This window comes from Lepidochelys olivacea, assembly GCF_965140295.1.
Source record: "Lepidochelys olivacea isolate rLepOli2 genome assembly, chromosome: 10".
NCBI classification, from domain to species: Eukaryota; Metazoa; Chordata; order Testudines; family Cheloniidae; genus Lepidochelys; species Lepidochelys olivacea.
Window position 1 is genome coordinate 38,680,755 of NC_140420.1, and position 22,156 is coordinate 38,702,910.

Sequence of the window (22,156 nt, forward strand, 5' to 3'; positions counted from 1 at the left end):
GTGATCACTGGAGCAGATGCTGGGAACAGCCTTCTCTACTACCCCTGCCAGGGATGGAGCAACATCAACTGCCCCTGAAGGAGTAGGCCCAACTGGGATGGGTAGGGGTAACCCCAGAGATGCTTCAGCAGGCCTTGCCTCGGCCCAAGCACGCCAGGCTGGGATCTGGGCCTCACCTAGGATATTAGGGAGACAATGTGTGAGACAATATCATTTATTGAAGCAACTTCTGCTGGTGTGAGAGACAAGGCTTTTAGCTACCCCAGGCTTGTATCTCACTAGCAGAAGTTGGTCCAATAAAAGATATCGCCTCACTCACCTGATGTCTCCTGTATCCAGGGTAGGGTGACCAGATGTCCTGATTTTATAGGGATAGTCCTGATATTTGGGCTTTTTCTTATATAAGTGCCTATTACCTCCTACACTCTGTCCTGATTTTTCATACTTGCTATCTGGGCACCCTAATCTATGGCCCAGTGTGGCTCCAGATAGCCCGGGCAGGCTGGGGATGAATCCTAGGGACAGGCCTTCCTTAAGGAACAGAGAAAGGGTGAAGTGCCTAGACCTGTCCCGTTAAATATCAAGGGTTGCCCTCCTGTTTCTAGCCCCACACTTTGCCCAATGGCCCCGCAGCTTTTCCTGAATGGCAGGTGACTGCTCCAATGGGCAGGGGGGCAGCGTGAGTCACGGAGCGGGTGTTTTAAAGCTTCCCTCCCAGGTCTGGTGGGCGGGTTCTTGTGGGAGTGTGTAGCGTATGGTAGGCGGCTCGATGAGATTGGCGTACAGATCAGCCAATGGGTTAGCAGGGCGGGCCGGGGCGCTACCTGTTGTCTAGGCGGCCGGACCGAGCTCAACCCGCGAGAGCGGGCTGTGGAGCCGAGTCAGCAGAGAACCGTCCCTTGGCCCGCTGCTGCTGCTATGTTCCAGGGGCCGGAGGCCGAATCCGCCAAGCCCAGCTCTAGGTACTTGGGGTGGCCGGCTCAAGGGTGGTGGCGGGGCCCTGCCTTCCCCAGGGCGGGGCGCAGGCTTCTGCCCTGCGGGGGTGGCGGGGAGCGGCCCTGGGGACTGGGGAGGCCTCCTTATGGGCGGGCGTAGGCTGCGGGGTCGCTCCGGAGACGGCGCCCATACTCCCCTTCCTCCCCTTCGGGGGTGGTCCCCATACCCCCTTCCCCTGCCGCCAGGGGCGGAGGCAGGACGTCTGGGTTCTGTTCCCCGGGCTCCTGCGTGTGAACGTGGGCAAGGCTGGGTGACCTTGCACTTCCTCGGTGTCTCTGGTTGGTCCCAAAGGGCTGCCTGGAGGGGGCGAGGTGAGTGCTCGTTCTCGTTTAAAGGGGCCGGGTGCTTGGTTTGTATGGGGGCCTGTGGTGCACTGGGCTGGGCGTGGGGTGGCGGGAGGATGGGAAGGTCCAGTAGTTCAGATTACAGGAGCATTTGCAGGCTGCTATATGGAATGGGGTCCTATTGTGCTGGACAGTGTAAACACGTGTTCTGTGTGCTGGAGAACGTCCGTCTCTCGTGACTGCCTGGATCACACCCGCCGCCAAAGCCTGGTAATGTGAGCCTCAGTGACTAGGGATCCTGACCCCACTCCTTGCTGGAGTCTTTCCATGGAGAATTACACTGCTGGGAGGAGAGTCAGATACTCTGCCCCTCACTGGTTCCCAGGATGGATTCTAGTCCTAGAAGAAGGGCCAGGCTATCTGGTGCCACTTCCCTCTACAGAAAGAAAATTGGTTGCATCCGATGAAGTGAGCTGTAGCTCATTAAAGCTTATGCTCAAATAAATTGGTTAGTCTTAAGGTGCCACATGTACTCCTTTTCTTTTTGCGAATACAGACTAACACAGCTGCTACTCTGAAACCTTCCCTCTACAGGTTTAACTTAGGCTGGCTTGTGGAAGGGGTCCAGATCATGCTGTTTGGTATATGTCTCTGGAGGGATCCCAAGTTTTAGAGTAGCAGCCATGTTAGTCTGTATTCGCAAAAAGAAAAGGAGTACTTGTGGCACCTTTGAAACTAACCAATTTATTTGAGCATAAGCTTTTGTGAGCTACAGCTCACTTCATCGGATGCTGCACGGGAGGGATCCCGTGCAATACCAACTTTATTTAAGTGGGCGTTGCATTTTTTTGTGAGCAAATACCCTTACAATGTGTCTGCACTTCTCCTTCCTTTGCAATAGGGCCACGTGGCTCTGTGATGTGATGGAAGGAGACTAGTTTTACTTTTTAATTTGCAGTTCAGTTTGCTTTTCTTTTTTTAATTATAAAATTATGAGGCCCCTTTCAGTTTATCTAACTTTCAAAGTCCAAAATAAGCTATAACTTGAATTTTGAAGGGCTGCCATGAAAACTGCACGCTCAGTGTAACCCCTGAAGAGTTTTCTGTTTTCAGGTTTGGCAGCTTGGGAACTGTTTTCTTTGTAACTCATAGGCTGTATTGCTGCATGGAGTTTGGACTGCGGGGATGAACTCTTCTAACAGGAAACCATGAAACTGTGGTTGCAGGAACAATCTGTATTGTGGCAGTGTTTACACTGTGTTGGGAAGGCAAAATCTTACATAAAAGTGCTATAGTTCTTATAAAGAACAAGACCACAAAAAGTAAATCATTTAACTGGCTCCATTAGTGTCTTGGTATGTCCTCATATGCTCTTCTTCACAGAAATCCCTCCCCCAGGTCCCGTGTTATGGTTTTTGGTCACTCAGGTGACCTCAAGCCATAACTTGGCTTTGTGTAAATAGAGCACTGAGATAAAGCGGACTCTTTCTAACATGGCTTTCTTATGTATATTTTGATTGCAGTTTAGTTCTTTTTAAAATAGCTAGAAAAATATAGCTCACCCAGCTGGAGAACTGATTAGCTTAGTGTTGTGACAAATTCAACCTTAAACTTGAACCTGCTACATCATGAGCAAAAGGCCTTACCTGTTGTGTTTGAGTCTGTAGCTAAAAATCACAGCAAATGGAAGGGGTTCAGTAAACTGGCCTTCAGTGATACTAGGAAGTGTAAAAAAAAAAAAAAAATTAATGAAATGGGTGAAAACAAAAAGCAAAATGCAACTGAGGCTTGATTTGATGGAAGAAATTGCTCTGAACACAAAAGGGGAACTTTCTGCTTTTTTTTCCCCCACCCCTTGTAACAAACTGGAGCTACTTCCCTTTTCAGGAGATCTGAAATGCTGACATTTAATTTGTGTAACTGAAGTCAAGCTTCATAGAAATGGATACCTGGCAGCAGGCTATGAGGTGCTGCACTGAAAATAGACTGTTACCTGTTGCTTGGGTTAGATGTTGCTTTTATCATACACAGCATAGAAACAGGCTCTTTCATATCTTCATTTGTGTCTGCAGTATTGGAATCGGACAGTATTGTCTTATCCATATGAAGGAGATGCATTGCAGTAAACACTTAGCTGAGGTAAAACATAATTTAGAGTGGAATGAGGCTCTTGCAGTTACTCTTCCTTTCAAGCATTCTGAGATTTAAAAAAACAAACAAACAAAAAACCCTTAATTTAGGCTATGAACTAGATGATGACATTTGTTTCAAGATCTGGAGGCACTTGGTGGTAAAGGGGAAAGAACTGCATCATAAGGAGAAATGTCCCTATGGTTAGTCGTAACCTCCATAGATTCTTGTCTTTTCCCACAATTCCCAACTAAAGCATACTGTGTAACACGCTAACTTTTCCTTTCTGCTGCTCTGGGTTCCATCACATTGCTGATGCGGCCCCTTTCTTGTACAAGATAAACTTGTTACTCAAACGTAAGAGGTAAAGGCAGCTGACCTAGACATAGATAAAGCTACGGACTTACTACTCCAGGGGCAAGCTCTAGCTGTTGGAGCTTGTTGCTAGGCTTCACTAATCTGATTCTACTATAACCACCTCTCCATGCACTCATTCCTGTCTCCCTTGCTGCAGTCTTCTTATGGCTGCATTCTCTTTGTTGAAAGCTTGACTTTCACTGGACTACATCTGTCCACTGTAAACCCTCGAATGGTTAATGGAGTCTGATCTTTGGTGATGGGGTCACAAATTTTCTAGTTTAAGAAGTTTTTACATGGCCTAGGGCTGAAATGCTTGCTCTTATTTCCAACTTTAAATTGGAATTGTAGCAGAAAAACTGACATAAAGACACCAAAAGAGCTCTGGCAAAAAGTCTGATGCAGTTTGAAGGTTAACTTTATGAAATTTCTGTTGATTCAGACTTCCTTTTAGTCTCCTATTGCTCCTGGAACATCACAAATAACCACTAGCCATTCTGTTCTGTAGATGGTTTTGGTCAACCAAAAAAAGATGTATGGGACAAAAACTTATATAAAGTGGAATTAACTATCACCTGGCGCTCTTTTTTTTAAAGTTAGCCTCAATTTAACTTGAAAATTTGTGCTCAGTGCCATTTCAGTTTAATTATAAACTTTATCCTATTTCAGCCACTGACTTCAGTGTCCCTATGGATAAGATATCTTATCTAAATTTTACAAACTGCTGTAGGCAAAGAACAAAGTATTAAAAATACCTTTATTCAGAGCAGTGGGTGCTGTTGGGTGCTCAGCACTTTGAAAAACAGGTTAGTTTGTTTAGGTGCCTAAAATATGGACTTAAAAATGGGTGCCTGAAATTAGACTCTTAAGTCTTGGCCTTGGTCTTCTCCTTTTAAACCACTTCATCCAAAAGATGTCTGGTGCCATTCCAAACCCTGAAGTATTTCAGCTTTCTTGATTTGTGGATCCTTAATATATCAAAAGGTAGTGTGTGCTGCAGATAGAGCAAAGCTTATCACCTTAGTGTTCTGAGGTTTCTGGTGGCTTTCCCACAGAGGAGGCTAACAAGGCCCTGGACCTAATGTCTTGACATAGATAAGCATTTTAAGGCCCTGAAAACACTTATTGTAAGCACTTTGGGACAGGGCCCATCTTTGTTCTGTTTGTACAGCACCTAGTGCAACAGGTTCTTGTTCCGTGACTGAGGCTTCTAAGTGTTAACAGGAATTCAGGTATTAAATACACAAGCACTCATACTGATCTCAAATAAGGGTGTATAAATGTGTACAGGATCAGAGCTGAAGATTCTTTTTTAATAAGAAACTCTGTGTAAAATCTGAAATTCTAACAATGAGGAAATTCTTGCCTCTGTCACACTGATTGTATTAACCATCTGGTTTCTAATTTTAAGACTATGACATTAGAAGAAAGAAAAAGTAGCAACAGCTAATCATTTGTTTAAATCAGACTTTAGTTAAATCATTTTAGCCATGCTGGAGATATCAAAGCATCCATGTGTAGTTAAACAAAGTTCAGAAATAGGACATTAGCATCTAGTTACACACTGCATATAAAGAAATAGCAAGTTAATTCAAATCAAAAGCTAGAGCACTGCGCTACAAACTCTGACTGAAATTGCAATTTGCTTGAGAATAAGCTTCCATCGGCAGGGTGCAGTTTGAACAGTTAAATTGTAGTAGGTGACTCTTAGTGTGATGTAGCCAAACTAAGACTCCACTGGGACAACATTCTTTAAATGGGATAGAACTAAATGCTGCCTCATTCTTGAAAAGCACTGTTCTGTTCATCCAGTCACAGCACAAACTAAGCAGAATTGATGATGCACAGGGTGTATAGGGTGTTAGAATATAGATATTCAGGCCTGCCTGTAAAGGCTTATACTTTAAGAACTTAGGTGTATTTGTGTCTCTTAGCTAGTTATAGAGGTATAAAACAAAGAATCAGACTCACAAGTGCGCCTGTTGTATGGGCCTTCTCTCACTAGGATAGTCTGAAGCCTTGTTCTAGGTTAAGGCCTCTGGCTAAGCAGCAGGGGCAGCCATAAGCTGGAAAGCATATGGTCATATCCTCACATTCCAAACCAGTCACATTGAAATAAGGTGGTATTGGGCTGTTAGGTAGACGATCCTGTCCTGATAGTGCCCATCACCACCATATAAAGAAACAGATCTTAAGATAGTTAAGGAAAACTTAGTTTGATAGCATCCTGTCTGGCAAGAAATCACTTATCAGGGGTTGTGAAACCTTCATTTCCATATTGTTTTATCTTTATGGCCCCCCACTTTTCTATTGTTAATCTGTCTGGTTCTCTAATTGTTTCTGTCCGCTGTATAATTAATTTTGCTAGGTGTAAGTTAATTAGGATAGTGGGATATAATTGGTTAGAGAATTGGTTCAGTTTCAGTAAAATGATTGGTTAATGTATAGCTGAGAATATTACTATATAAACTGGGGTAAAACAGGAAGCGGGTGGGAAAATTGGAATAACAGAAGATTAGGGTTGGAAGAGACCGCAGGAGGTCATCTAGTCCAACCCCCTACTCAAAGCAGGACCAAACCCCAACTAAATCATCCCAGCCATAGCTTTGTCAAGCCGGGCCTTAAAAACCTCCAAGGATGGAGATTCCACCACGTCCCTAGGTAACCTATTCCAGTGCTTCACCACCCTCCTAGTGAAATAGTGTTTCCTAATAGCCAACCTAGTGCAACTTGAGACCATTTCTCCTTGTTCTGTCATCTGCCACCACTGAGAACAGCTGAGTTCCATCCTCTTTGGAACCCCCCTTCAGGTAGTTGAAGGCTGCTATCAAATCCCCCCTCACTCTTCTCTTCTGCAGATTAAGCAAGCCCAGTTCTTCTTCGAGTTCTTACTCATATCAATACCAGTTAGGTGTGCGTGTGCCACATCCACAGCTGTTGGAAAACTTTTCCCTAGCAGCTACCTGTCGGGCTGGCTGTGGAGCCCCCTGGAGTGGCGCCGGTATGGCGCTCTGTATATGACCCTGTTGGCCCGACCTTCCTTCAGTTCCTGCTTACCGCCAGTGACAGTTGTTGGAATAGTTGTCTCTTGCTCGCAAGTGTCCCACTAATCCCTAGCTCTTCTGCTAATCTTTGTACATAGTTACTCATTGTTAGTTAATAGTTCTCACTTAGTTGTTAATTGTAGTCTTTAGCGGTTGAGGGTGATTCCCCTCCAACACGCGCCCTGCAGGGCTCCGGAGCATGCCGTCCCAGGGCTTCAAACACTGTAGTTCCTGCACTAAGCCTATGCCCATGGGTCACCTCCACGACTCCTGCCTCCCGTGTCTGATTGATGGGCTTCTCCTGGACAAGTGCAAGGTCTGCAAGGCCTTCGAGCTTCACACCAGGAAAGAGAGGGACATTCGTCTAAAGCAACTCCTTATGGAGTCAGCCCTCTGTCCGCAGCAGGACCCGGCCCCAAGTGCCTCGGTGCAGAGTGCTCCTCTTGCGGTGCCGTCTGCGGTACCGAGAAAGGACTTGGCACGCCAACCCAGGGGCTGCTGGTCCCCCGGGTCCCAGAAGCGTTTTCCCCAGCACCGCTCTCACTCACTGGCTGCCTGTAAGAAACAGGCCAAGGGGAAGTCCCCCCAGCAGCCTGCCATGGACACTGCACCCCTGGAAGGGCACGGTGCAGGGAACGGGTCTATGGCCAACAGACCCTAGGGCCAGGCACAATCATCGCGGGCCCCTGTCTCCCCAGGATGCCCTGCGCTCCTGGACTCACCACGGCCGCAGGTGGCGGAGGTCATGATGCCTTCCACTCTGGACGCTTTCGAAGCCGCTAGGGGGCTCATAGAGATGACTGCGCCCAAGTTTCCAACCTCAAGGCCCCCACTTCCTCAAGGCATGTTACTGTCCAAGGGCAAGCTGGCATGTTTGGACCGTCTGCCCCCCCCCCCCCCCCGACCAGGATCTCTGGTGCCAGGACTCCAAACCTCGCACCCTGAGTCCCAGCATCGCACCTATGCCCCGTGCTGGTCCCACTCGCGGCACTAGTCTCGCAGCCCTGATCCTTGGAGCCACTCCCGCTCGAGGTGGTCATCAGGGGATAGGTTGTGGTCCCGCTAGAGGTCGGGTCTCGCTCTGTGACCTCACGGCACCACTCTCAGCTCCGACCTCAGCCTGCACATTCCAGGCACCGCTCCCCAACACGGCACCACTCCCAATCCCGCTCATGGCAGCAGTCTCCGCTTCGACATTGTCCTTGATTGCGGTACTGCTGTACATCGCAGCATCGCTCCCCATGTCGCGGCACCGCTCCACATCCTGCAGTCACTCCTCGCAGCAGGACCACCCTGTACTGTGGTACCAGTAAACATCAAGACCCACGCTACCCTTCACGGTCCCTCAGAGGAGGATGCCTCCCTGGTGCAGTCTCGCACCACTCCCTCTTGGCCTTCCTGCTCGAGATCACCCTCCCTCAGATTGGTAGGGCAGCAGGAGCATCTGAGATGTCCAGATCATGGCAGGGGAGCCTAAGGCAGAATGCTTCAGTGCCCCAGTGGCAATCCTGGACTCCTTGGGTGTACCACGAGGCCCAGGGTGCCCCTCCTGGCGTCCCTCTGCCTTCCCATTTAGGATCTCGCCTCCCACAGGCAACTCTCAGCTGCCCACCTCAGGACCTGGACCCAGTCCCATATCCCCATGTGGAAGCTAAAGCCGGTGCTCGTGAGGACCTGGCCCCTGAGGATCAAGAGGCTGCCACAGAACCGGTTCTGCCAGTGGCTTCTTCCTCATTGTCCCCTGATGACATGGTGGCGGGCACTTCCACATCTGGACCACCACCCATGGACTACAGGGCCCTACAGGAAATTCTCCAAAAGGTGGCCCTGAATATGAACCTCCAGGTGGAGGAGGTGGTCAGAGAGGAGGACCCTATGGTGGACATCGTGGCACCAGAGGGGCCTGTAGGGTGGCCTTACCCATCATAAAGTCTATTCAGTCTAACGCCAAGACTGTTTGGCAAATGCCTGCCTCCATTGCCCCCAACGGCCAAAGGGGCTGAGCCTAAATACTTTGTTCCCACTAAGGGATACAAGTATCTTTTCACCCACCCTTCCTCATGCTTTCTTGTGGTGGAGGCGGTAAATGAAGAAGAGAGGCAGGGTCAGCAGGCCCCCGCTCCCAAATCAAGAGACGCTAAATAACTTGATTTGTTTGGAAGGAAAATTTATTCCATGGGGGGTGGGTCTCTCTCTCAGGATCGCTAATCAACTTGTGATCCTGAGCAGATACTACTGCAACTTGTGGTCCTCAATCCTGAAGTTTAAAGAGCTTCTCCCCTCTGAGTCACGAGTGGAGTTGGGGGCCATTGTGTAGGAGAGCAGGGCTGTTGCCCAGACTTCCCTCCAAGGCCACGGACTCTGCAGCATGTACTCTGGCATCTGGGATTGCAATGAGGCGCAACGCCTGGCTCCAATCCTCTGGTCTTCCCTCAGAGGTTCAGCAAACAATACAGGACCTTCCCTTTGATGGACAGGGCCTATTTGCTGAACAAACAAATTCCAGACTGCATAGCCTAAAGGACACCCAGAATACAATTAAGTCCCTTGGCATGCACACTCCAACGACCCAAAGGAAGTCCTTTAAACCACAGACCACCCAACGGTGGTCTTTCCCCCAGACCCAAACAGGACTTCTCCCGCAGGAGAAACACATATAGTCAGCACAAGCTGTCACGCCCTCCCTCTGGGCAGGTCCAGGGACAACCCAAACCCCCTCCGGGCCCTAAGCGCCCCTTTTGAAAGTGTGCACAAGGACAGATTACCAGTCCACAACCTGGCCATTCATCCTCCTTTCCTGAACAGTTTATCCCACTTCTATCGTGCATGGTCCCTCATTACATCAGACCGGTGGGTGCTCTGCATGGTAAAGGCAGGATATTCTATCCACTTCTGCTCCTCCCCATCCCCCTTGCCCGTCCCTCTTCAGGGACCCCTCTCATGAGCACCTTCTCGTCTAGGAGGTCCAGAGTTTCCTGTAGGAGCGGTGGAGGAGGTCCCCCCAGAAGTTCAAAGGCAAGGGTTTCTACTCCTGATACTTTCTTGTCCCCAAAGCAAAGGGCGGCCTCAGGCCCATCCTGGACCCACAGGAGCTCAACAAGTTCATAGTCAGCTTGAAGTTCCTTATGGTCTCACTGAGCACAATCATCCCTTCCCTGGACCTGGGAGACTGGTATGCCGCCCTCGGTATGAAGGACGCTTACTTTCACATATCTGTCACCCGGGCTCACAGACCGTTCCTCTGCTTTGTGGTGAACAAGGTGCATTACCAGTTCACGGCCATCCCATTCAGACTGTGCACAGCTCCTCGCATCTTCACCAAATGCGTGGCAGGTCTTCTTTGCTGCCACCATTTGCATGTCTACCCTTACCGGGACAACTGGCTTCTTTGGGGCCGCTCCCATCAGCAGGTGGAATCGCAGGTGCAAATGGTCAGACACGTTTGAACTTGGGTATCATTCTCAATGTCAGCAAATTCATGCTCACTCCAACTCCAAGAATAGAGTTCATCGGAGCGGTTCTGGATGCAAATCAAGCGAGAGCATTCCTGCCAGAGACGCGTCACCTGGCCCTCTCGCAGATAATCAGCACCCTTTGCAGCTTCCCCACCACCACAGCAAGACAGTGTCTCAGACTGCTAGGCCATCTGGCATCCTGCACTTACATGGTTCAACATGCCAGGTTATGTCTCAGGCCTTTGCAGGCGTGTCTAGTGTCTGTGTACCACCCGTGCCGCGACAGCCTGGACATGGTGCTTACCATCCTGAGGCAAACCCTTGATCCCCTATGTGGTGGCTAGATCCCCACATGGTAGGCGCAGGGATTCCTTTCCACCCTCCCCAACCCACTTTGGCTTTGGTAACAGACTCCTCCGCTTTGGGCTGGGGAGCGCATCTCAGAAGCCTGACAACTCAGAGCTTATGGCTGGTAGAGGAACTGGCTCTACATATCAACACCGAAGAACTCAGGGCGATTCGCCTCACCTGCAAAGCTTTTCTGTCCTGCTTTCAGGGCCACTGCGTAGCGGCATTGATGGACAATACCATGACCATGTTTTATATAAACAGGCAAGGTGGAGCCCAATCATCTCCTCTCTGTCAGGAAGCCCTCCTACTGTGGGAATTCTGCCTAGCCCACTCCATTCTTCTCCAGGCCTCGTACCTGCTGGGTGTTTAGAACATGGTGGCGGACAGCTTGAGCAGACATTTCCCCATGCACGAGTGGTCAATTCTCCCGGACATCATCCATTCCATCTTTCACAGCGGAAGGTTCCCCTGAATCTACCTGTTTGCCACACTGGCCAACAGGAAGTGCCCAGCCTTTTGCTTCTTCAGGAGCCACAGTCCAGGCTTGATTGCAGATGCATTCATGATTCCATGGTCCGGTCAGCTGCAATACACTTTCCCACCATTCCCACTCATCCACAAAGTGCTTCTCAAGGTCCGCAGGGACAAGGCGGACATCCTACTGGTGGCCCCACTTTGGCTGCACCAGTGCTGGTACCTCACCTTCATGGACTTGTCAGTCCAGTCACCGATACGGCTACTTCTCACTCCCGACCTCATTTCACAGAACCACGGTCGCCTCCTTCACCCGGACCTTCAGTCGCTCCACCTCATGCACTGGAGAATCGGTAGCTGAACCAGGCTGAGCTTGCCCTGTTTGGACCCAGTGAGGCAGGTCCTTCTGGAGAGCCACAAGCTGTCTACTAGGGTCACATGCAGGGCGAAATGGAAGAGGTTCTCTAGCTGGTGTGCCCAAAGGCAGTGCTCCCACTCCAGGCTCCCATCCCTTGTATCCTAGACAATCTTCTGTACCTCAAAGACAAGTGTTTGGTTCTTTCAAGGTCCACCTTGTGGCCATCTTGGCGTTTCACCCAGGTGATTCCAGATGCTTGGTGTTCACGCACCCCATTGTGGGATGTTTCCTGAAAGGTCTGGAAAAGATACATTTCCCCCGAAGAAGCCCCCTGTTCCAGCCTGAGATCTCAACCTAGTCCTCTTTCGCCTCATGGGCCCTCCCTTCAAGCCGTTAGCTTCTTGTTTGCTCCTTTTACTTCTCTTGGAAGGTTGCCTTCCTGGTGGCTATCATATCGGCGCGCTGCGTGTCTGAGCTGTGGGCCCTCATGTCTGAGCCTCTGTACGCTCTCTTTCATAAACACAAGGTAGATGCAACTTAGACCTCACCTGGCCTTTCTTCCCAAGGTGGTCTCCCACTTCCATGTTAGCCAGGACATCTTCCTGCCAGTCTTCTATCTGAAACCACACAACAGCCCCCATGAACAGCAGCTGCATTTCCTTGATAGCAGGAGGGCACATGCTTTCTATATCGACTGCACGAAGCTGTTCTGCAAGACAACCCAGTTGTTCATTGCTATAGCAGACCGGATGAAAGGTTTGCCAGTCTCTTCCCAGCGGATCTCCTCCTAGATTACAGCATGTATCCGCACTTGTTATGACCTGGCGAGGGTTAGAATCCTAGAATCATAGAATATCAGGGTTGGAAGGGACCCCAGAAGGTCATCTAGTCCAACCCCCTGCTCGAAGCAGGACCAATTCCCAGTTAAATACTCCCAGCCAGGGCTTTGTCAAGCCTGACCTTAAAAACCTCTAAGGAAGGAGATTCTACCACCTCCCTAGGTAACGCATTCCAGTGTTTCACCACCCTCTTAGTGAAAAAGTTTTTCCAAATATCCAATCTAAATCTCCCCCACTGCAACTTGAGACCATTACTCCTCGTTCTGTCATCTGCTACCATTGAGAACAGTCTAGAGCCATCCTCTTTGGAACCCCCTTTCAGGTAGTTGAAAGCAGCTATCAAATCCCCCCTCATTCTTCTCTTCTGCAGGCTAAACAATCCCAGCTCCCTCAGCCTCTCCTCATAAGTCATGTGTTCTAGACCCCTAATCATTTTTGTTGCCCTTCGCTGGACTCTCTCCAATTTATCCACATCCTTCTTGTAGTGTGGGGCCCAAAACTGGACACAGTACTCCAGATGAGGCCTCACCAATGTCGAATAGGTTCCTCTGCCTGACATCACTGCTCACTCCACGAGGGCACAGGCCTCATCGACAGCCTTCCTGGCCCATGTACCTCTCCAGGAAATCTGCAGGGCTGCCATGTGGTCTTCAGTGCATACTTTCATGTCACACTACGCTACCATCCCGCAATCTTGGGATGATGCGGCTTTTGGCAGAGGGTTCAGATGTGGCCTCACCAGTGTCAAATAGAGGGGAATAACAACTTCCCTCAATCTGCTGGCCATGCTCCTACTAATGCAGGAATCATGCTTTCTGGAAATTAACCCCAATAAACATCACATTGTCCGCACTTCAGACTTCTGGTCTTTTGCTGCTTGCTGTCTGTGTGACAAGAACCCGGGAAGTGGGAGGGTGAAGGGAAAGTCCTCTAACATAAGGCTGACTCTAATCTTGCTTTAGCAAGTATACTGGTCTTCCTTCCCTTGCTTACTATCTCTAAGTTTACTTTGCTCAAATGGAAACTACAGATAAATTTACACTTTTATAGAAGAAAATGTCAAGCCAAAGGAAATGTTGCTCTGTATTAACATGAGGGTTATGTCCAAATTCTGGAATGTAACCCTTCAGGCCTGCATTATTACAGTAGTATAATGTCACAATGGGATTATATTCAGGCATATCCTGTTCAGAACCAGTATCTGTATCAAACTGTCAAACTAATTACTAGAATAACATTTTGAATATTTTATATTCTGGAAGAGGCAGATATGGCACCCCACTGCTGCTCAGTGTTGACTTACAAACGTTTGTCATAGTTTGGACCTTGTGAATTTTAGGTGAATTTTTTAATGATAGAACTGCACACAGTATTCCTAACTCTGGTCTGCTAATTCCAAATTATATAGTATAAAAAACTGAGCACTTTAACCAAATTTAATCTTAATTTTGGGGGATGGGGAGGAGTGTGGCAAACATGCTGAATGCAGTAGACTTCAGATAAGTTGGCATCTGTCAGTAACTGTTAATGTTCCACAACAGAGTATTGAAACCCCCTGGAGGAGGCTCTAGTAATCTGTTTGGGAGCACAGAAGAAGTTTCCTCTTCCAGCAGACCACACAGAATGGCATCTAGCATCTTTGGAGCAGCTGAGGAACCTCAGAACTTTCCAAAAAGAACAAACCCTCCAGGTGAGAACACCAGTTTCCTCAAGGAAACTACTGAGGAGAAGTAGTATAGCTGATTCTGGGTTGGCAGGTATAATTGGTTCTTGAACAAAGTTCATGTTCCAGCTCAGTATCCTGAAACAAAGTTACACTTTGAGCAATGTAGCAGATAAATATCAATGCAACAGCATTTTTTTGCTGTCCCTGTAAACTGTACACTACTGCTAGCTGATTGAGCTTGTGCACTAAACCCATCTGCACACCTGAATCAGGGAGCATTCAATCATGAGTTCTGAGTTTAGCTCTAAACTGAATTTGTGCTGTAAAATACAGTACTTTTTCTCCTGATGAACCATCAGTTTGACCTTGTTAAATATAGGGATTGGGGAAATCATTAATCCACCTGCTAGGCTTAAAGGACTTAAAACATTGAACAAAGGTACTGTGGGATAAGAGTTTTGGTAGTCTTTTTTTCTGCCTGTAGGCAGCAATGAGACTACTCTACTTCAGGGTTCTTATGACATGGACAGTCATTTTTAAGCTTGAAATAGAGCTGATATTGCACTGTGTAAACCATACACTAGGGTGATGTTTCTGCTTGCATATTTAGTGTGAGCTTTCGTTACATGGATAGTTTTAGTGGTGATAAGCTTGCCAGCAGTGAAATATGGGCATTAGGTAAATAGTTACCATTAGTCCAATATGGCAGCTATTAACTGTACAAACTACTGATGAAAACTTACTATTTGAAGTGAAATTACTGTACATAATTGAACAAAGCATGAATTAGAATGGCAAGTAAAGTTAGAGTGCTACACTGGACTTTACTATAGGCTCTTGGTTTTAAAAAAACATGTTACTAAAACCATAGGCAACTTTCCAGCCCTGCCTGTTTGCAGCCATTGAGATGTAAGTGCTCAAGACTATAAAGTAACTACTGGATGATGTCTAAGTCTGTGTCTACATTGGCAGAACTCAGGCCTGTAGTTTTCTGGCCTAAGCTATAGAATAGGTATGATACCATCAGGTTGCCCAATCCTAGTAGGGAATTAGATCTCTTTCCTAATGTAGCCACCATGTAGTGTCAGGGAGGGGGAGCGACACTTGGAGGATCCATTCCAGAGACTTTTCCAGCTGAAATGGTGACATACACAAAGAAACTACTTCAGTTCTACCACATGTAAAGCCAAGATTTTTCTGAGTTCTGATGACAAAAGTCTTAAGTATTTTCAGAATATTGTAGTAAGCAAAATTCTAGGATTTCTGGATTTAAGGTACAGATTCAGTTAGTGATACCAGAAACCTCAAACTTGGATATTTGACTGTTTTTTAATTACCTTAGTTAAAGTTTTACAGGAAGTTAGAAGGGAAAAGTACAAAACAGTTAAAACCCTTTTCCAAGTAACTGTTAGTTACCTTGCAGGGGGGAAAGGAAGTGGTATCTTTGAGGATCCTAGCCCTGTCCAGTCTCGTCAACGCATGAATCCGCCTGGTGGGAAGACAAGTGATATCTTTGGGTCTCCAGTACCTGCCAGCCCTGTTCGAGCACACCCAAACAAACCCAAGGTATCTGTACTGCTGTGACTGTGAAAATGGGTTAGAAAAAACTGCTAATAGGGCTAACTATAATCTGGTAGTACATAGGAGCCTTGTTCAGAACATTAACTCTATGTGGCATGTTAGTCCTACATTATGCCTCAGGTAATGCAAAATTAGTCAGCACTGCCTCCACAACCCTCTTCTAGTCAAGTTGTTACTTGTTACTTTTGATAGTAAACTCATTTATGCTGCATCAGTTCTCAGTGTATTGCAGATTTTTGTACGTAAAAATGTACAGTTGCACTGTGGAGGTATGAGGGGGAACCCGGAAGCTTTCTCAGTTGGATAGAGGAGAACTGGTGCTTGTGTCACCCAGATAAGGTGTAGGAGGCTGTCTTCTGACAACCAGGAGGCATTTCAGGCTTTTGGAATTGGAAGGAGATGGATCTCCTTGTTCCTTTTTCCAGGTGGTGCGGACTTCAAATTTGGGAGGCGCTGAATTTGGGGCAGGAGGGATAGCTCAGTGGTTTGAGCATTGGCCTGCTAAACCCAGGGTTGTGAGTTCAATCCTTGAGGGGGCCATTTAGGGATCTTGGGCAAAAATTGGGGCTGTACGGAAACTGATTCAGGTACACAGTTGTGTCAGTCATAGGATTACTATGTGGCAATTTATTTGGCTGCATAATCACATTAGACACAGGGTCATAGCTATGAGCAAACATTCTTCTGGGGGGAATCAAGAATGTAAATATTTGCCACTTATGTACCATGTTCTTGCATAGTAGATTGGCTCCTGCATCTTGGCTGGTTAACTCTTTCCTTAAGTTGAAACTGCACCACTGGGTGAGTCAGCCATCATCCTGGCAAAGTTCTCGAGTGGAGAGTCTTGGAAACATACTGTCCCTTAAACACTAGTGTTAATGGAACCTGTGCTCCACTAAAATTTCTGCTGAAGGGAAACTGACGGTAGTAGCTTTATTGCTTCTAAAGTTCTAGTTGACCAATGTTACTAGAATATGGTTTAAGAACATAGAACTAAACTTGAGGCAGGAGTCAGAAGTGATATTCTTTATCCCAACCTCTTATGCAGTCCTGCCAGTATTGACTCCCAGGGATTCTGGGATTTGGGTCATAGGAAGAAACTGAGAATTTTGAGGGTTGGGTGCATGCCTGCTCAGGGGTCTGGTGTTACTTTAGAGGGTGTGTTTTTTGCCTCTCTTCCTATCCTCTGTATTGGATGGTTCTGGGGTAGCACTGCTGTGCAGTTGGCTCCACTCTCCCCACATCCAGTGATGGTCAAAATTGTGTTTCTAGAGAGTGGCATGAGGCATTGTAATTTGGGATGGAGCAGGGATGCAGTGAGAGCAGCAAGAGGAGGGGGATGAAATTATTCTGTTGGGTTTTAGGTAGAATTCTAGTCACTTGCTCATCCTCAGAGCATGCAGCCCAAATGTGTGTGCCCTCTTGCAACCTACTTTAAGCTCACAAGCCACTGATTGAGAAATGCTTGAGTACTCGCTTGAAAGAATTTACTCTGTTGGATAATGTGATGCTGTCTTTAAAGAGGGGGTTAAAAGTAAAAAAAAAAAAAAAAAATCTCTTAATGTCATTTTCATGCCAGCCCTTTCTGCTGGGGTGAAACTATTATAGAAACAGTAGAACAGTAATGATTTGATGTACTGGGCACTTTAATGAATTGTATTGATTTGACTGCAGCAGTCTTGGTGTGAGGAGATCCTTTGAAGCCATGCTGGCTCATCACAGCTGATTCCTGAATATGAGGATGGGTAAAAACTGTCCTTAAGGCTCATCTGACTCAGCCCTGGTCTACACTAGTGGGGGGGGGCAATCTATCTAAGTTATGCAACTTCAGCTACGTGAATAAAGTAGCTGAAGTCAACATACTTAGATCGACTTACCGTGGTGTCTTCACCGTGGTGAGTTGACTGCTGCCACTCCCCCATTGACTCTGCCTGTGCCTCTTGTGGCGCTGGAGTACAGGAGTTGATGGGAGAGCGCTCAGGGATCAATTTATTGTGTCTAGACTAGACGCAATAAATCGATCCCGCTGGATCGAGCACTACCCGCCGGATCGGCGGGCAGTGAAGACATACCCTTAGTAATCCAAACTAGTCTGGGTACTTCACTGAGCATGTTTTTATTGCTGAGACACCCACTGGAGCACTGAAGAGCTTGCTGTTCTGGGTCTGAACACTTGCTGCTGTTTTTGGGCATCAGTGGGTACTTGTAGAAAAGAGTGTTGCAAGATAATGGTCTAGAATGGATATAGATCCAACGGTAGAAAGTCTTAAGGGTCTAATGGACTATTGCCATATCTTGCTTCTGTATATTAAGAGAGTTGTCTTGGTAAGACATACAGGCAGCCCAGCATAATGTGACGAGCACATGGGGATTGTGACATTATTGACATGAGCGGTGACCATATAGATCATTGTTGCAACCAAGGTCCTACAGTGGCACCAAATCTAGTACAAAGGAGGTCAAGTAAGGCGTCTATGGAACAGTTGTAATTTGCTGGTTATGATTATGCTGTCTGTATGTGTGTATCGTTTTTGTATTTGGTCAGCTTCCTGAGAAAGGAAACTTCTGAGTAATTGCCCAGTCAAGAAACACTTAACTGACCAATGGACTTTGGGAGATGACAATCCACATCTGAGCTTTCCTGGGAACGTCTCTCTATCAGTGTTATAGAGGGCGGACAATTTATGAGTTTACCCTGTATAAGCTTTATACAGAGTAAAATGGATTTATTTGGAGTTTGGATCCCATTGGGAACTGGGCGTCTGGGTGCTGGAGACGGGAGCACTTCTTAAGCTGTTTTCAGTTAAGTCTGCAGCTATGGGGATGTGGTTCAGACCCTGGCTCTGTGTTGCAGTAGGCTTGCATGTCTGGCTTGACAAGGCAGGGTTCTGAAGGCCCAAACTGGCAGAGAAAACGGGCTCAGAGGTAATCTCAGCACATCAGGTGATGGTCCCAAGGGGTTCTCTGTAACCGAACCCATCACAAGGATCACTGTCTCCTTAACGAACTCGATGCTACAGTTGCTCTTACAATGCCATTGCAGGAGGCTTCATGGAGAGCCAGCTGCAGCATTTGGCTCTTAATGCAGAAATCGCATTGTGTTGGCTTAAAGGATCCTTTAGGTCTAAGATTTAAGAAAATCTTGTAGTGGAGTAGTAGTTGACCTATACCCTATGAAGCCCTAAAACAGTTCTGAATTTATTGTAGGATCACATTGTCTTACAAGAGGCAGGAGATGCATCAAAGGAACTGAAAGGTAAGGCAAGAGAAACCTTTTTCTGAGATGCTGTGAAGAGTATTTTGTGTATGCAAAGAGGAACAATGAACAAGACTAATCCTGGTTTTCAGGACAACACAGTCAAGCAAGGTCATGGCTATAGAACTTCAAACTGGGGAATCAGACTTTCAGTATCAGTTACATGATAGGAAGTGACCCTGAAATAACCATCTAACCTCTTCTATTAAGCTGGGTCACTTTAGGTAGGGTGTTGAAAATGGGCCCTATGCTAAGCTGATATCTAGATATGGGAAGTGTCTGTCTTGATACCTGCCCTCCCAATGTCTCCTAGATGGTCTGTCTGTTTTTATAGGAGACTATTTTTGTGCTTGTCTATAAGGGGAACATAAATAATTGTTGAGAACAAGATAGGAGAGTCTTGGAAGAAGTAGGCCTTGAGCAGGAAAAGTGCAGGCGTAGAGGGAGACTGTCAGAGCAGGGGCAGCATAAGTGAAGGGGGAAGATAAATGTAGGGGAAGGATGTTAGGGTTGGAAAGAGGGAAGAATATACAGGGCTATTGAAGATGAGTGCATAAAAGGCAATATTACTGCAGTGCAACCATTCTAACCTCCCTTGTCATCACACAGCTACAGAAAACAAACCACAGATGGAAGACAGAAGCGAGAAGAGAGATCTTGGGAAAGAAGAGCCAGGCCCCAAGATAGATGATCATGAACCCAGACTGGGGCCAAGGCCACGGTCACACAACAAAGTCCTCAATCCCCCTGGTGGCAAATCCAGCATTGCATTTTATTAGGAACGTTCACTTTCACTAATGGAGTCAGCACAGAAACTTTATCTATGAGTTTTCTGTTTTCAGACACTTGTATGGGGACAGATGTTTTAGGCAGGAGGATGGGGGCTTTAGTGACTCATCTAATCCAAATGGAGGACATCTTGATGTTAAGACTTCTGTAAAACCTGTTAGTTATGGTGCTTATGGAAATAACTGAAGACTCTTATGTGCTAGACAGCACAGGATTCAGCGGGACAGTAGCTTAGGTAGGTGCAAGAGGAGTGTCCCTTTGTGGTGGGCAATTAAAAAAAAAATACTCTTAAGCTTGCAGCCATTTAGTAGCTCAGACTCTTGGACCTAAGCATTTAGGTACAGTCAGCATGGTGAAATTTCATCCCAGTGGATGGGGACTCGAGTGCCAGGCCTGGCACCCATCTAACTGAACCTAACAAGAACTGATGCTCTTCCCCTGGGCAGTGTATCCTAACCTCAAGAAGCTAAAAATGGATCTGCAACCACTTTAATATAAACATACTCCATCCTAAGTGGTGTTGCTGGGTTCTGAAGAGTTCTGCTTAGTGCTTGGCCATAAGAAGAGGCTTCCTCCCCAGGTTTATTATTTTAAAACTCTCATTATTCTGTGGCAATCTCGCAAGCCATCAAGTTGTGTAAACTTTCGGAGCACTTCAGTAATAGTCTGTGCTGATACATATTAGCTCTTGATAAAGGAAAAATTGTAGTCTAGTGTTCTGTCTCATCCAGGCACTCCTGGAAAGATCTTATTTCACTGATGTCATGCAAGGGTGCCTCCAGCCTTCCTGGTAGGGAGGGCGGTGATTTGGGCACGCAGAGTTACATCTATTGAAAGAACTCTGACAAACTACAGCAGTGTATAATTAGATTCTGGAAACTGTCCCAGGAGATCTCTAGTGAGCCAGTGTCCCATCACCAGCCTCTAAAAGCCTTCATGTAATGATGCTTTAGCTTCTGCAGGGTTTTTTTTCTCCCTCTGTCTTGGAGAAATAATGAACTGTTCTGCTTGTATCCCCCAGTAGCTTTGTTTTTTGTTTCTGTACTGACTCTGTTAGTGAAACCTCTGTTTTGTTAGCTGTGGGTTGCCTTTGACTGCCTCAGTTATTCTTTGGTAGTGTGGACAATCCAAGTTGCTCATCCACACATACTCTTGTAGCTATCTTAAGACTGTTAGTCCCTGTTCATCGTCTTGGGCCAGTCTAGGGAGCACTGCAATACTCTTCTGGCACAGTGGCTGTTTTGAATTATGTTTGCAAGAATGTGCATTGTTTTCTCCAATTAGCTATGTGGGGTTAGGGGAGGGCTCTCAAATTTCAGTTGTTAATTCTGACTGGACTTTCCTCAAATGTATCTGAAATATCAGTATTTGATAACATTAGGTGCTTAGATTGTTGGCCACTTGTAATAGTAATTTTTTTAAACTACCTAACTCATTACATATAGGAGTTATTCAGGTACAGAGACCAAGTGGCCTTATCTACACAATGGCTCCACATACCAGTAGCTGTTCTAGCCCAGGTTCACTGAAAACTATTTCTGTGACAAACTATTCAGAAGAGTTGTCTCTTAGCTAAGTGCTACACCAGCTTAGAGGTCATAATGATTATTAAAGTGTCCAACAAAGATGAATGACTAACTGTACCACAAAGACTTGCAGCTGCCTTTTAACTTACGAAAGTGAAAATCCCCTTTTTGTAGGGTGGAAGTGACAGGAATCTTAATGCTTCCTGTACCTCTTCCACAGGAGACTTGGCGCTCCTGCTGTTGGCCCCCTCCAGCTGTAAGAGGATGCTGATCAGTATTGAGGGAGTGTGAGCCCAATACGTCTGTTTTTAGATTCATATTCCCCTAATATAGCAGTTTCCTAGTTGCTATTCCTATTTTGCTTATTTGATCAAGTCTGTAAGAGCTCCCCTGTCCCCTTCTGCCTTGTTAGTGTTTAACTTCACTTTCCAGTATGAGCTAGGCTTTTCAAAAGGTTAGCAGGTAGGAAAGACCAACCAGTCTGCTCTTCTGCCTTCAGCTTTTGTATTGAAGGGTTTGTCTGTGGGCAAGTCAGTGAGCTTAGACTCAAAGCTTGATATCTTATAGACTAACTGGAGCTGAAATACTGAGAGATGCAGTTGTACAGTGCCTGTGTTTTAAACAGCAGTTTCCAGCTAAGTCTTAAACTACTATGGATTTCTGTCTGCATGTGTTTGGCTAACATTTCCCATACTGGCATACACCCTGTGCTCAGTGTTTCAAGTTTAAGTTTGATAAGGACACATCTTTTTCTTTTTCTTTTTTTTTTAGGAAGAGGAGTGGAACTTGTATTAATGGTTAAATCATGGACTTCTTAATAAACCACAGTATTTTGTTACTTCACTGGGTACTCCTGTAAATAAGTCTCCATTCTAGTTTATAGCGCAAACTACCCTGTGATCAAATTCCATATAACATTTCTTGTGTAATATAGTGAGCCTTCTCAAGCACCTCTACTTCCTACCACAGTTATTTTAAAGGTGCTCCACCCTCTGACATGGTGTGGCAGGGCAGCCTCCCTCCCTGTTGCAGAGGCAACCTATCCTAGAG

General features: G+C 46.6%; 1 protein-coding gene across 1 annotated transcript; it reads left to right on the forward strand.

Annotated features, from left to right (window-relative positions):
* Positions 1-803: 803 nt before the first annotated feature.
* JPT2 (Jupiter microtubule associated homolog 2) lies at positions 804-21,949 on the forward strand. Its single transcript, XM_084640787.1, has 5 exons — positions 804-962; positions 13,830-13,978; positions 15,378-15,520; positions 18,743-18,791; positions 19,401-21,949. The coding sequence occupies exons 1-5, from the start codon at positions 919-921 to the stop codon at positions 19,568-19,570; spliced, it is 555 nt and encodes a 184-aa protein (XP_084496913.1). The 5' UTR covers positions 804-918; the 3' UTR covers positions 19,571-21,949.
* The last annotated feature ends 207 nt before the right edge of the window (positions 21,950-22,156 follow it).